The sequence below is a fragment of the Schistocerca cancellata genome, chromosome 2 (genome assembly GCF_023864275.1).
Source record: "Schistocerca cancellata isolate TAMUIC-IGC-003103 chromosome 2, iqSchCanc2.1, whole genome shotgun sequence".
Taxonomy (NCBI): domain Eukaryota; kingdom Metazoa; phylum Arthropoda; class Insecta; order Orthoptera; family Acrididae; genus Schistocerca; species Schistocerca cancellata.
The window spans coordinates 127309671-127325441 of NC_064627.1; the positions used below are offsets into that span (position 1 = coordinate 127309671).

At 41.9% G+C, this 15771-nt stretch overlaps 1 protein-coding gene across 1 annotated transcript in view; it reads right to left on the reverse strand.

Annotated features, from left to right (window-relative positions):
* Nucleotides 1-638: 638 nt before the first annotated feature.
* LOC126151703 (Down syndrome cell adhesion molecule-like protein 1 homolog) overlaps nt 639-15771 on the reverse strand; it is a 193027-nt gene continuing 177894 nt past the window's right edge. Inside the window, exons 13-15 of the mRNA XM_049915962.1 lie at nt 14327-14503; nt 8504-8601; nt 639-749 (exon numbers count right to left, since the gene is read on the reverse strand). Of these exons, the coding sequence (XP_049771919.1) occupies nt 639-749; nt 8504-8601; nt 14327-14503 (386 nt within the window). The remainder of the gene's footprint in view (nt 750-8503; nt 8602-14326; nt 14504-15771) is intronic.

Consider the following 15771-nt stretch of genomic DNA (forward strand, 5'->3'; position numbering starts at 1 on the left):
AGTTGGAATGAAAGTAAATCTAATCTAATTGTAGCGATAAAAGAAACGAAGCTTAACGCAAAGCAAAGAAAGGTCCTTATACATCAATGTTCCAGTCTTAATTAAACAAAAACAAAAATTGTTTCTGAAGTTTTATATAGTTAGTTACAGTTATCATATTACATAAGAGTTACAACACATTTAAAAGTTTCTGTACATAATATTCGAACAAGTTTAGAATGTTTAGGGTACACTTAGTATGTAAGAACAGTATAATATAAACATTATGTATTTGTAGATCATTGTGAGAATCAAAAACAATAAAATTTATATTTAAGTACAACAAAGAACAGCGGCATAAAATTTTCCACTTTTATTAAAAGACTTTATTCCCTAAATTATTTGAGAAAACAGTCATTCCTTTTGCGGGTCAGTTAATACTTATTTCGAACTTGCAACACTTAACTGTATAGTTTAAAAGGGTATCGTGCTTCACTAAGACGTGTAGCCTATACACGTAAGAGAATCGCTTTGTGCGATATCATTCTACATGAGAGTTAGTTCACAAGGCACTTGGATTATTAGCACTGCCTTCGGTAAGACAGTAAACTGCATTTGACGACTGCTGCTGGGACGTCGACGTGTGCACACTCTTACAGTCAGTACCTGTGGGTGAGGTACAGGTTCCTCAGCGGAATCCACTCCGACTTATCGCCGTATCTCCGTGGTTCTTGTATCTTTCGGCACGTGACTTCCATCGCACCTCCTTGCTGAAAAAAAAGAAAGGAAAACAGTGTCAGTCATTAGTGGTCAACCATTGACGGATACACGAGAGGATTTGAGATAAGTATGAATATTTGCGTGTGCACAAATTACGATTGTGCAAAAATCGTAACGGTTTAGTCTCATAGCAGTTGAGAAAAGTCGTGCTTGTAGACCCATAACTTGTGTGGTATTCGTGACAAGACGACGGTCGCTTGTCAGTATCCGTTTATCGATAAACAAATGCACATTACAGCAACTTTTGTTGGTTTCGTGATGCCGTTGTTTAAATCGATAATAAAGGTACAATGTACTGTCCACCAAGCACTATACAGCAGCTTGAGGAGTATATAAATACACAGGGTGTTTCAAAAACTTCGTAAAGTACGAGCTTTGGGGACAGGTTCCTTACAACAAAACAAGGAAAAAAGTTCAAATGAATGTATGTCCGAAAGTCCTTCGTTTTCTGACATTTGACAGCTTACCAGATACAACCAAAAAACTTCATTATCTTTGCACCCGTTTGAGTCAATGTATTCTCGATGACCATGTGTTGCCAGAGAGACCTGTCTACATTCATCATTCGCCGGTCATCAATGTGTACGTTGCGTACATTTACTACAGATGTGAGTTAACTGAAAGTGCTCCGTTCAGATATGGCAGGATATTCGTGAACAGGTAGGCATAATTTTTATGTACGGCCGCGCGAATGGTAATGAACCCGAGGTTGCACAGCTGTATTAGACAGCGTTCCCAAGCCGAAGACAGCCGAGTCATCCAACCTTTGAAGCTGTGTATCGTCGCGTTGACGAGACACGATCTGTAACAAACTGACTGTTGAGAAACTGCCTATTGGCTTCTGTCTCGGGTCCTTCGGCCGACGTTCATCTAATGATTTTTCTGACGTTTCGCCAGCACGAGTGGCTGGCATTGTCAAAGCTTCACCCTCCATTGCCGGTGGTGAACTTGAGGCGAGCTCGCGGCCGCAGACTATATGTACCTGGCGCGCCAACGTCCGAGGGCTTCTCCGCGGTCATTTCCGGTGCGGTTCTCCTCTTGCTACCTGCGACGGTCGTTCGCTGCAGTACGGGAAGCCAGGATCCGTTTATCTTAAGGCTTTCCTCTTTCTTGTTGAAACTGTTCGCGTGTTTTTGTATTTCTACAGCTTCTCTGAACAAGCGCGTGTGATAGTGCTTCTCTACAGCCAGAACTTCCGTGTCAGCGAATTTTATTACGTGGTCGGTGTCATTCAGTGTGTGCTCTGCCACGGCCGATTTCTCCACCTGCCCCAACCTGCAATGTCGCTTTGATCCTGGTGTTAATGGATCGTCCAGTCATTCCGACATAAACTTTTCCGCATGTGCAAGGTATACAGTATATCCCCGACATTGCAAGTGGGTCTCTTTTCTCCTTCGCCGATCTAAGACACTCTTTGATCGTCTTTATGCCGCGTTTGCGCAATATACGGCCGATTCTGTCCGTCACTCTGGGAATGTATGGCAGAAAGGCCGTACCCGACATTTCTTTTTCTGGTTCCTTACTTCGCCGAGTGTTTGGCTCTGTTACACTTCTAATGTAATTTGTGGAGTACCCATTGCTCCTCAGAACAGTTTCCAGGTGTTGCATTTCTCGTTTGAGGTGTTGAGGCTCACATATTCGTCCTGCTCTCGTTACGAGCGTACTAATCATGCCTCTTTTCTGGCTCGGGTGGTGGTTTGACAGTTTGTGCAGGTATCGCGGTCCGTGTGTGTCGGTTTTCGATACACGCTGTGTCCCAGGTTTTCGCCGTCCGTTGTGACCAGCACATCTAGAAATGGCAGTTTCTTGTCCTTTTCTACTTCCATGGTAAATGTTATGTTGGCATGGAGGCTGTTCAAGTGTCTCAGGAATTCACCGAGCTGTTCTTCACCATGGCTCCACACCACGAAAGTATCATCGACGTACCTGTACCACACCTTATTTTGTAAACTGACTGTTGACCGAGGAAGTTTATACGTTGCTCGTACGCCTGACTGGGAAAATCACGTTTACGGGCCGTCAAAGAGGAGCCAGGTAGCAGCGCAAGAGACATGACGATGGCATGCATTACATCTCCGAGTACAGCATGAAGGACACCTCACGAGCAACTCATGTACCAGTATCATCTTCAACGTCTACAGGGCGTTACCTGCCGATCACCCACCACGGGAATACTTTTGTCAATGGTTTGTTGCACAAAGTACCAATCCATTGTTTGTCTCTTCAGTTTGGTTTACAGACGAGACAACGTTTGGGAGGGATGGAACAACAAATTTCCACAGGTAACAATGCTACACTACAGGTTAGACATCAGTATGAATCTAGTGGCCTGGAATTGTAGGTGACTGCCTGGTTACGCCATACCTTCTCGCAACACGTCTCACAGTTACTGTCTACACGCACTTTATTCAGAACACCCTTCAAGACCTACCAAAAGATATGTGCCGCTGCAAATAAGAAGAAACATGTGATTTATGCATGATGCAGCTTCAGCACGTTTGTGTATCTACCGTGAAGAATGGGTATGTAGAGGAGGACCACTTCCATGTCCTACACGTTCTTCCGACCTCAGTCCTTAGGATTATTGCCTGTAGGGGCACCTGAAGCAATTGGAGTATGAGCAGACCATCCACATGCAGAAAATCATCGATGTGTCATGGGTGCATGAAAGACTATTAGAAAACGTCAGGGAGTATTTGAAAGGGAGCGGCAGTACATGATTCGACGAGAGCATGCATGTTTAGAAACAAGGGAAGGACATTTCGACCATTTATTATGAGTTTATAGTGAAGTGACAACTTCTGCCTGACATAGTGCAGGAACTCCAGGTGACACGGATCCAACAATGCGCTGGAAATCCCCTGCAGAAATATTGAGCCATGCTGCCTCTATGGCCGTCCACCATCGCGAGACTGTTGCCGATGCAAGATTTTGTACACGAACTGATCTCTCCATTATGTCCCATAAATGTTCGATTGGAATCATGTGCGGCCAAACAATACGCTATGTGCAGCCAAACAATACGCTATATGCGGCCAAACAATACGCTCGAATTGTCCAGAATATTCTTCAAACAAATGTAGAACCACTGTAGCCCAGTGACATGGCGGGTTGTCGTCCACAAAAATTTGGGAACATGATTTCCATGAATCGTTGCATGTGATCTCCAAATAGCTGAACAGCCAGAGGATCGAGTCCATTCCATGTAAACACAGCCCACACCACCAGCTTGCACAGTACCTTGTTGACAGCTTGAATCCATGGCTTCGTGGAGTCTAGGTCACACACGAACCCTACCATCAGCATTTACCAATTGAAATCGAGACAGATCTGACCAGGCCACTGCTTTACAGGCGTCTAGGGACCAAATGATATGGTCACGTGCCCAGCAGAGGTGTTGCAGTCGATATCATGCTATTAGCAAAAGCTTTCGCTTCGGTCGTCTGCTGCCATAGCCAATTGTCGCCAAATTCCGCCACACTGTCCTAAAGGTTACGTTCGTCGTATGTCCCTCATTGATTTCTGTGGTTATTTCACGCATTTCTACTTGTCTATTGGCACTTACAACTCTACGCAAACGTCCCTGCTTTCAGTCGTTAAGTGAAGGCCGTCGGCAATTGCTTTGTCCGTGGTGAGAGGTAATGTCTGAAATTTGGTACCTTTGGCACACTCTTGACATGTGGAATATTGAATTCCCTAACGATTCACGAAATGGAATGTGCACTCCACACGAATCACCGGAGAATAAATGACTGTTCCGACAATGCACTGCCCTTTTATACCTTGTGTGCGTGTTACTGACGCCATATCACTATCCCATGACTTTTGACATCTCAGTATATGTGTTGTTGAGGTCCAATCATCTAAACCTCAAACTTTCATTAACTACTCGAAAAAGAAGGATTTGACGATCGGTGTTTATACAGGGCGATTTTTTCCACCGTGTACAAACTCTAGGGATTGATCGATGAGAGGATACGGAACAAAGAAGGTCTAATGAACTTACGTCTGAAAATGCATGGCTTCCATGCTAGAGACCATTTATTCAATCATACATTGTTACACAAACCGCGGTATGTGATGAAAATGGCTTCCATGTGCCTCAACACATGCGTGTACGCACCGTAGCATGTTTTCTCTCACACGCTCACATCGGCCAGGCTGCATCCCACCAATGTCGCAGGCAGCATGAATGCACAGTTCCAGTATCTCCATGTATTGACTGGGCTCTGCATAGACGATACTTTTCAGATGGTCCCACAACCAGAAATCGCACGGGTTGAGATCTGGTGAACGAGCAGGCCATACAACTGGACACTGTCGTCCACTCCATCGACCAGGGAAGACACGACTGAGATGCAGCTGGGCATTAATGGTGAAATGGGGTGGAGCGGCGTCATGTAGCAGCCACATAAACCTTCGTATCATGAGTGGCACTTCTTTCAGCAGGGGAGGCAAAGTCACCAGCAAGAAACGCCGATATTTCCGGCCTGTTAGGCTACGTGGAAGGAAAACTGGTCCCAAAATACGGTCCCATATTATCCTGGCCCATACATTCCTGCTGCGCCGATGCTGATCATTCGCTGTCACCACAACTTGGGGGTTATGCATACTATACCACAAATGACTGTTGTGAAAGTTGAAGATATCACTCTGCGTAAAGCTGGCCTCATCTGTAGTAGGATGGATGATAAAAATCACGGACTCGTGGTTGCCTGGTTAAGAAACTAATAAAAAAACCGCTCCTGATGTGGGAAGTCCGTCGCTAGTAGGAGTAGTAGCACTTTTCATGGAGAATGTTCCACATGGTCGTCTGGCTTACCCAGTACTGGCGGGCCAAATGCGTGGTAGTGGCATGGCGGTCGCCTTCCGCAGTGTATATCACTTTTTCCTCCAAGTTTCGGGTGCGTTCTTCATGAGTTCCTGCTTCCTGAAACGATCCTGTCTCAGACTAATGGCTAAGCACTGTTGCAAATTTCGAATGCTGTGGTTGTTGTCAGCGGCGATAGGTCTCCTGATACAACCTTGCTGCCCGCCGCCCGTTGTCATTTGCCTTTGCGCCAGTAAACACCATGTGGGTAAGCTCTCGATTCGAATACGGAACCTTTGCGTGCAACGCTGTATCACATCCACTACAAGGTGCGTCAGCAGGAGAAGTGAATCGGACACAACATTGCCAATTACTATGGCAGGAGAGTGCACTAAGGCATGACGTATGAGAAACAATACCACCCTTTAGGAGGAAACCATGCATACTGTAACTGTGGCTGCATGGTACAGTTCCTATTAGACTGCAGTCTCTGTAACAAAGTATCATTGAATAAATGGTCTCTAGGATGGAAACCGTGCACTTTCGGACATAAGTTCATTAGACCTTTTTTTTGTTAAGGATCCTCTCATATATCAATCCCTAGAGTTTGTATACAGTGGAGAAAATCCTCCTGTGTATACCTTGTTGCATGGAACCTGCAGCAAAATCGGTAAAAGTGTTTTTGCAACGCCATATGTATATTGGTTTCTGGACCGAAGATTATTTGGATTATTTACTTGTTTCATTTTACTCTGTTCGCCCCTTTGGTTATTCTACAAGTAAAACTTAGGTCCGGAAATAGTTACGGAGTTACGGCTAATAAAAGATTTTGCCTGCAATTTAGCAACTTCACTAATATGAACCCATCCCAAAACTGTACGAGGCTAAAGTAAAGCGCGATTTCCATTTATTTTGTTGTTATTGGTCTGGTGAATCTTATAAAACATGTCTCAGGCGTATATCTGCAGTAGTTCAGTAGTTTTCCGGAACATCCAGAGACGCAAATATCTAACTTCGTAAAATTTTTAATTTACTAACTGCTTGGCCCAATTTGTTTTTTTAATTTCTAGACAATTGCATAAAGTTTTCAACAGAAGTTGTAGAGAATTTAATTTTGGAAAAATGATGGTAATAACGTTAACTGTAACTGTATGAATATGTCAGATAAACTACTTTTATTAATACTATAGCATACGTGAATTTATGTCACGGAAAAAAAAAGCTCAGTATTAAGGAAGCTGTACAGTGTACATACAATTTCACATTGCATTCACAATAAAAGTTCAGAAGTGTCTCCACTGAGTTCAGTCATTAAGCTGCACGTGTATGACCAGATTTTGTTCCTCGTTTCAGTTTCACGTATGCGGTATTCGTTAACTGTAGCCGTAACATTACCATCAGATTTACCATAAATAAACACCATATCGGCGTATTCTTCTGTTGTAAATTTGAAAGGAATCCCTATTTCATAAATAATCTACAAACTACAACAGTTACTATGTGGTTTCATTTAAATACACTGTTGTTATTATGTTCTTTTACTGAACAATACAGAAAACTAACTCGTTTCAAGGTTAGGAAACGACTGAAACAACTCAGTAACAGTTGCCAACAATGACATAAACGTTTCTACATTCTTAATGGAGAGTGTTGTGTCGGCAGATTAGCCAACACAACGCACACTAATTGAGAGAGGAGGCCGAAATGCACGCGTCAACTCACGCAGGCTGGCATTACGTCTGAAACAGGATACGCAATGAATGCTATAAAGAAAAGTACGTAGCTGCTGGAATACTTAACTTTAATCCATCATTTGTATACAGCGTTCTTGATGATACAAGTGAGACTCTCTCTAGAAATGGTTACTGGCGCCTTGCTAGGTCGTAGCCATGGACTTATCTGAAGGCTATTCTAACTATCTCTCGGCAAATGAGAGAAAGGCTTCGTCAGTGTAGTCGCTAGCAAAGTCGTCCGTACAACTGGGGCGAGTGCTAGTAAGTCTCTCAAGACCTGCCGTGTGGTGGCGCTCGGTCTGCGATCACTGACAGTGGCGACACGCGGGTCCGACATGTACTAATGGACCGCGGCCGATTTAAAGCTACGACCTAGCAAGTGTGGTGTCTGGCGGTGACTCCACAGAAAGTAAAGAAATTTACTTGTGTAATAGTCTTTGCTTCTCTGGCCGTTGTGAAAAACTACTGCAAATACACATCTGAGACATGTTTTATTAGATTAACCAGACGAATAACAACAAAATAAATGGAAATTGTGCTTTACTTTAACCTCGTTGAGTTTTGTGATGGCTTCAAATGGTTCAAATGGCTCTGAGCACTATGGGACTTAACTGCTGTGGTCATCAGTCCCCTAGAACTTAGAACTACTTAAACCTAACTAACCTAAGGACATCACACACATCCATGCCCGAGGCAGGATTCGAACCTGCGATCGTAGCGGTCACGCGGCTCCAGACTGTAGCGCCCAGAACCGCACGGCCACTCCGGCCGGCGGATGGCTTCATATTAGCGAAGTTGCTAAATTTCAGGCAAAATTTTTTATTAGCCGTAACTCCGGAGCCAAAATTTTCAGACCTATATTTATCTGAACTTTTTTCTTTAGTTTTACTTGTAAAACAACATATTAAAATATTTGCATATCTTCGTGAATCACCCTGTATAGATGTAGTAACATGCTGTACTTTTGCTGACGTAGCGCACGTACACTGCTCACAGTTCTGGGACTGGGTGTTCCGCCACCGTAGTCTGACTGGTAGACGGACTCCTGCACGACATCTGGACAGCCCTGTGCTGTGGCGAGTGGCACGCGGAAGGTGGCATAGGGGCTGACGTCACGCAGGGAGATGGCTGGCATGTACAGTGGCTGCCCGCTGGCGGACGCTGACGTTGAGGCAGCGGCCGAGGCTGCCGTTGAGGCTGCGGTTGAGGCGGACGCTGCCCCCTCCTCAACGATGAGGTGCGCCTGCTGCGCCCCCTTCCCCTCGAGGTCTGCCGGAGCACAGGAGTCTACTGGCTTCTCTGCGAACATGCGGCAAACACGTGTAGGTGCTTGTCCCAAGGGGTTACAGGGAGGGAACTCCCCTTCCAAACCCCAGAAGAGCATTGCAGTAGAAGCACTAATTTTTTTTTACATACATAAATTTCCAAATTTCACAGTTGACTTTCGGAGAAGAAAGTAGTATGAAAACTAAGAGTCTAAAAAATAGCAAGAAATTCTAGAAGTTGCCAAGCTACGTGGCGTAGGATAATTTTCAGTTGTTTGCTTGAAGGCGACCTGCCCACATGGATGGGGTAACGACTTGAGCGGTAACATTCTAACCAAATAAAGGCACGTATTTCCAGGCTGAACATTCCTTTGTCCACAGGCAGAACCAGGTATATGAAAACTGCGACCAGTGAAGTTTACACACACATATAAAAATCTGTGAAAACTGCGTCCATTATTCCTGGAAACTACCTGCTCACTGGGTCACGGGCTACCAGCACGCTGCGAGTCCTCGTCCACTATTAGTGCTTCGTATGAGTCACAGTCTACCTCCACTCCGAAAGTCTTTGATCACCCCAGTGGAAGACTGTTTGAACACCACCCTTAGTACGACTGTGACAGTCATAGCATTCAGTCACTCGCCTTCTTTGTGTACTTGTAGGTTCAGCGTGGAAGTGTCAGCGAACATGCTTGGTAAAACCATGTGGTCACAATGACGGGTATTCATAGATCACAAAGAAATCACCGTTAGTGAAGCCTAATACTGTCAGGAAGAAGACAGCGATCTTAACGTATGTATTGACACAACACATTTTTTTAATGTAAGGAAAGTTTTACTGCCTGGACTATAATATTCCTTGTACAATTAACGTATGATGACTAGTTTCGGTTGCCTCCTACAACCATATTCAGATCGTTCAAATCGTAAAAACAAGTTGAATATGCATTGGAAAACATGAATATTAGCAAGAATCATGCAGTGACATGCATTCGTATTATGGACCAATAAGACTATGATAATATGTAATTAACAACTTCATCGAGAGAGTGCCAGGTTGTAAACCATAGACTGGCCGGTGTGACCGTGCGGTTCTAGGCGCTTCAGTCTGGAACCGCGTGACCGCTACGGTCGCAGGTTCGAATCCTGCCTCGGGCATGGATGTGTGTGATGTCTTTACGTTAGTTAAGTTTAAGTAGTTCTAAGTTCTAGGGGACTGATGACCACAGACGTTAAGTCCCATAGTGCTCAGAGCCATTTGAACCATTTTTTGTAAACCATAATCTCGCATGATACAGGTAATAAATAAGGGAGATCGCCAGTTTGCATAAGCAAGAATACCTTCCTTATTACCTAGATCTTGCGATATTATGGTTTACAACTTGGCTCGCACTCGATGAATCTTTTAACTAGATACTGTTGTCGACTTGCTCGGCTATAATATGAATGCATGTCATTGCACTGCTGTTGCTAATGGTGATGTTTTCCAGTGCATATTCAACTCGTTTTTACGAACTGAACGTCCTGAAGGTGGTTGTAGAAAGCAAACGAAACTACTCATCATGCTTTAACTGTACAATGAATATTGCTGTCTAGGCAGTAGAAGTTTTAGTCCGCCCCCGGTAGCTGAGTGGTGCCGGCACGGTAGCTCAGCGTGTTCGGTCAGAGAGCTGGTTGGTCTCTGTAATAAAATAACTGAGCGAAAGCATCACCAACGAACTTGAACAGATGTCATTTGACGTCCGCAAGGACCAAACACAACGATCAGCAACGACTAAATGTAAAAAAAAAAAGTGGTCAGCGCGACAGACTGTCAATCCAAAGGGCCCGGGTTCGATTCCCGGCTGGGTCGGAGATTTTCTTCGCTCAGGGACTGGGTGTTGTGTTGTCCTACTCATCATCATTACACCCCCATCGACGCGCAAGTCGCCGAAGTGGCGTCAAATCAAAAGACTTGCACCAGGCGAACGGTCTACCCGACGGGAGCCCCTCGTCACACGACATTTCATTTCAGTAGAAGTTTTTATATTAAACTTCTTTTTATTCAAGAAATCAATGTGCGAGTATTGCCGTGTGCCCGTCGCTCACCTCCCACCCTAGTGAAGCCAACTTATTAATAAAAAAAATAAATAAAAAAAAGGAGTCGAAGGAAAACACTAACAGTGAAGCCATGCCGTGTGTACAAACACACTACAGACACGCCAAATAGCTGTAGCGAGCCAGCGCTCCAAGAGGTTACATTTCACATTGCACTGAACAGAAGACGCACGACTTTCATGATCAAATCTACGGTGAGGCCCTAGATTTGACGACAGGCGAGATTTGGCAAAGTTCCCTATTACACCATCAAATTTCTTTGACATAAATATTCGTCTTATCAACTTTGACAAGAAATGTGATAGTGTAATACAGGCCCAAGCATTGTGAATGTAGGCACTTGGACACACGGGCATTTATTTTCACAAAACGTCGCTATCAGCAAATGCTGTGCTTGGGAATGGGCTGTCACAACTTTAAGTCAACTATGTGCTCCCTCCAGTTATTTCACTGTAAATTTCTCAATAAAGTGCGTAATGTGCTATTTACAACAATCGGTTTGCAAGTATGTTAGCAAAGAATTGAAATGGTAAGGGCTTCTCAATTTTCTGTTGCTCGTTGCTCACTAACAGATTTCTAAAACTACCACAGCGTACCACAGATTATCATAAGTATGAGTAGCTTCAATAGTTTTCCTAGCAGCCTTGGTCAGTTAAAATCGTACACGCATTACCTGTACAGTAGGTGTGTTGCATACGTTTCGGGCTTATCTCATATCGATCGCTTTGTTTACGTATGCGATCAGTGTCTTACAAGATTCCCCTAGAAACCGGAAGCAGTGAACTGTGTAGAAAGTAGTGAGAATATTTAAAGGGCCACGTAACCCACGAAACACTTTCGTTCTACATTGTTATTCTTCTATCTGTTATTTAAAAATAAACAGTATTTATACCAGAATTGAAACTGTCATTGTTTAATTCTGGCTTCACTCGAATGTTGTCATCTGTAACGTGAAACAGAGGGATAGCGTAGTAAAAATAAAAGAGTTAAAAGACCCGAAACAGAAGTAAATTAAACATGGCTCCAATATTTCGTCGAACTTATAGAAAACATGTTTCTGTTATTCATGAACAACTTTCGCGTTTTGTCAATAATAGTAGGAAACTCGTTGTCTTTCATCATGCTGAAGAACCGTCTGTTGACGACAAATAACAATAATTACCTAGATTTTTGATGTTTGTGGATGTACTTGCATCAGAAGTAAATGCTTTGGCTACATAAAAAACGCAGAAGTTATGTGATCAACTAATTATTATTACTTATAAAGTGCAGTTTATATTCTGTAAGGACAAAAAATACACAATGAACTAACACTGAGCGATAGGCAGCTCTAATTATCTAAAAAAAAAAGAAAATAAAAATACTCAACATCTCCGCTATATGGTGAGTGGCAACTTTCGTCTATGTAAAATAAAAAGAAGCAAAGAGAAGTCGTTGGCTCCCAGTTCCTGTCTTACAAGTTCATTTTTGTTTCTCTTCTTGCCAATGCTACCAATACATCCGGTAATCCTACCACTGACGACCTCATTTATGTATTTATCAAAACTACCGAACCGTGGTTTTTGTAGAGCGCTACTGCGCTCATTAAATATAATATTAACCAATGGAAGTACGCCTGACATTTGAAAGTAAAAGCTCACATGGGATGGATGACATTTCCAACAGAGAAGTAAAAGCTTGTTCCCAATAAATAAGTAGGATTCTCAGCCACATATGTAGTAGCTCACTAAAACAGGGAATTTTTTTCAGATACACTGAAATATGCTACTGTTAAACCATTGTATAAAAAAGGGGATAGATTTGATGCTAACAACTGCCGCCCAATCTCACTTCTGACAGCTTTACCCAAAATTCTTGAAGAAGTAGTGTATTCAAGAGTAGCATCACATATTCGTAAAAATCAAGTACTAACAAAATGTCAATTTGGTTTTCAGAAAGGCTTTTCAACAGAAAATGCTAAAAACGCTTTCACTGATCAAATATTAAATGCAATGAATAATGGAACATCACCAATTGGGATATTTTGTGATCTCTCTAAGGCTTTTGATTGTGTGAATCATGAAATTCTTCTAGACAAGCTTAAGTATTGTGGTATGAGAGGGACAGTGCACAAATGGTTTAATTCATACTTAACTGGAAGAATGCAGAAGGTTGACATTAACAGTACAGAGTCCCCTAACTGGGGTGTATATATATATATATATATATATATATATATATATATATATATATATATATATATATATATATATATATATCAAGAATGGTGTCCCACAGGGTTCTGTCTTGGGTCCCTTGTTGTTCTTAATATATATTATGACTTGCCACTCTATATTCAAGAAGATGCAGAGTTAGTTATTTTTGGTGATGATACAAGTATAGTAATCACACCCAAGAAGCAAGAATCATCTGAGGAAATTGCAAATAATGTGTTTCAGAAAATTATTAAATGGTTCTCTGCAGATGGACTCTCACAAAACTTTGAGAAAACACAGTTTATACAATTCTGTATAGAAAATCGCATAACACCATTGATAAATATAGACTTTGAACGGAAGTCTGTTGCTAAGGTAGAATACTCAAAATTTCTGGGTGTGTGCACTGATGAGAAATTGAACTGGAAGAAACACATCGATGATCTGCTGAAACAGTTATGTTCAGCTACTTATGCTATTAGGGTTACTGCAAATTTTGGTGATAACCGTATCAGTAAATTAGCCTACTACGCCTATTTTCATTCACTGCTTTCATATGCCATCATATTTTGGGGCAGTTCGTCATTAAGAGAGAAAATATTCATTGCACAAAAGCGTGTAATCAGAATAATAGCTGGAGCCCACCCAAGATCACCTTGCAGACATTTATTTAAGGAACTTGGGATATTCACAGTACCTTCGCAATACATATATTCACTAATGAAATTTGTCAGTAATAACCCATCCCAATTCAAAAATAACAGCGAAGTGCATAGCTACAACACTAGAAGAAAGGATGATATTCAAAAAACTGGTCAAATGGCTCTGAGCACTATGGGACTTAACTTCAGAGGTCATCAGTCCCCTAGAACTTAGAACTACTTAAACCTAACTAACCTAAGGACATCACACACATCCATGCCCGAGGCAGGATTCGAACCTGCGACTGTAGCAGTCGCGCTGTTCCAGACTGCAGCGCCTAGAACCGCGCGGCCACCCCGGCCGGCGTTGATATTCACTATTCTGGATTAACTCTCACTTTGGCACAGAAAGTGGTGAATTATGCTGCCACAAAAATCTTTCGTCATTTGCCAAATCGTATTAACAGTTTGACAGATGATTTCTTAGATATGAAGTAGTAACTGTAAAAAAATTAATTAAATAATTATTTTGTGTAAATAAAACTTATGTTAAAGTGATACGTTCCACCTCATTACGAAATGTATTCATGATCTTTGGAACAAGGATTAATGTATGTATGTATATTTATGTATGTGGAGAAGTGCTATGTCAATGTTTTCAGTATTAAGTATTCAAATGAACAAACACAATTTAGCGAAATTAAAAGGAAACTTTACCGAGTTAAATGTTTTTACTGTGATGTGGATACTAATTAGTTGATAAGTAAAGATTATGTCTTTGAGCAAAATTTAATGAAACGTAATTATCAAAATCTATGGAAATTACCTTCGTACTTATCCTGTGAAAGCCTTCCTGAGATTTTTCGCAGGTAGAGCAAGAGGCCCGCTGCCAGGATGACTAGGAATGAGACTCCGGTGACGATAGGTACAATGACGTTGATCCCTGTGTACAGGTCCCTGTTGCTGTACTCGGAATGCACCATCAACTCTGGTGATACAGTAGCTGCAGACAGTTCCAAAGCAGAGGTAAGCAATCTTAATTTCTATCACTTAGGCAGAACAATACTAAAAATTTCTTTAATTCTAGCCCTGTTTTCTTTGGTATTAAGACGATTATTCTGTTTGTTTGTATATTCGGTTTTGGATGTTCTTCCTTCTCCACTCTGTTTCTGGACAAGCGTGTGACTACCTGTCTCTAGAAGCTAGTATTTGTAATGAAACTGTAACACTATCAGAGAAATGTGTACAAAGCACTGTTTCCAAACTTCCATCACGAAACTACTATAAACTTCCGTGATTCATTAGCATATACAACTAAAAAACACGTCATAGATTCTATAAATTAGTTGTTATTAGCTACTACAATGAAGAGTGCCGGGTTTCTTTGTGCCTAATTTTCTTTCGAATTATTTATGAAGCTAACTGTGGCGCATTCATGATGAGGGCTATAAATTGGCTGATTGTTAGTTTTAGATGAGTTTCTAATACATAGTTCAGCGCATCTGCAATACTGCTCTCTGGTAAATAAATTTCGAATCTAATGGACTCGTGGCTAAACTACTACATAAATTAAAATATCTACTTTCTCTGAGCTTTGTAAATGATAAAATATTGATTTTTTTGTTGGTTACAGAGATAGTTGCTAGTACTGTTGGTACGAGGTTTTGTAAATGTCACGGAATACGGATGGTTGAGAAGTGGGATTTGTTGAATAGAAGGATGAAGTTAGCGGATGGTGTGAGAGTGGTGAAAGGCAGCTGGTAATGTGGATTTTCTGCAGGATGAAGTGTGGGGAAGAAAATGAGAAGAAAGTAACTGATAATTCCAAACTAAGACGGTGGAAAAGCAAGAAAAGTGTGTGGAGAAGAGGAGATCTGGAATGAGAAAGAAATGGATGATTATGCTGTGTCTGGAAGGATGGATAGATCTCTGAATGATTTTCGTGCTCATATATGGAGAAGTGGTTAGTTTTGTAGCTTCCATAGCACTGAAGAAATGGAGATTCATATACTAACATTTTCACGGCGAAAATAAATACCCTTTACTCCTTTTTATTTTTATGTTCAAACTGGTGTCTTCATTGGTTTCCAAAGAACCGCAGTCAACTTCGAAACTACAAGACTTCGTCTCCAGGAAAAAAAAAGTAACGATGTATAACACATCCGAAAATATGTTGTTTGGCTACGAAGCAGGTCACAAATCCACCAACATGTTCAGAAACACTACAACAAACTGTGAACTCATCCGGCCATTGGACCTGTAACGACAGAT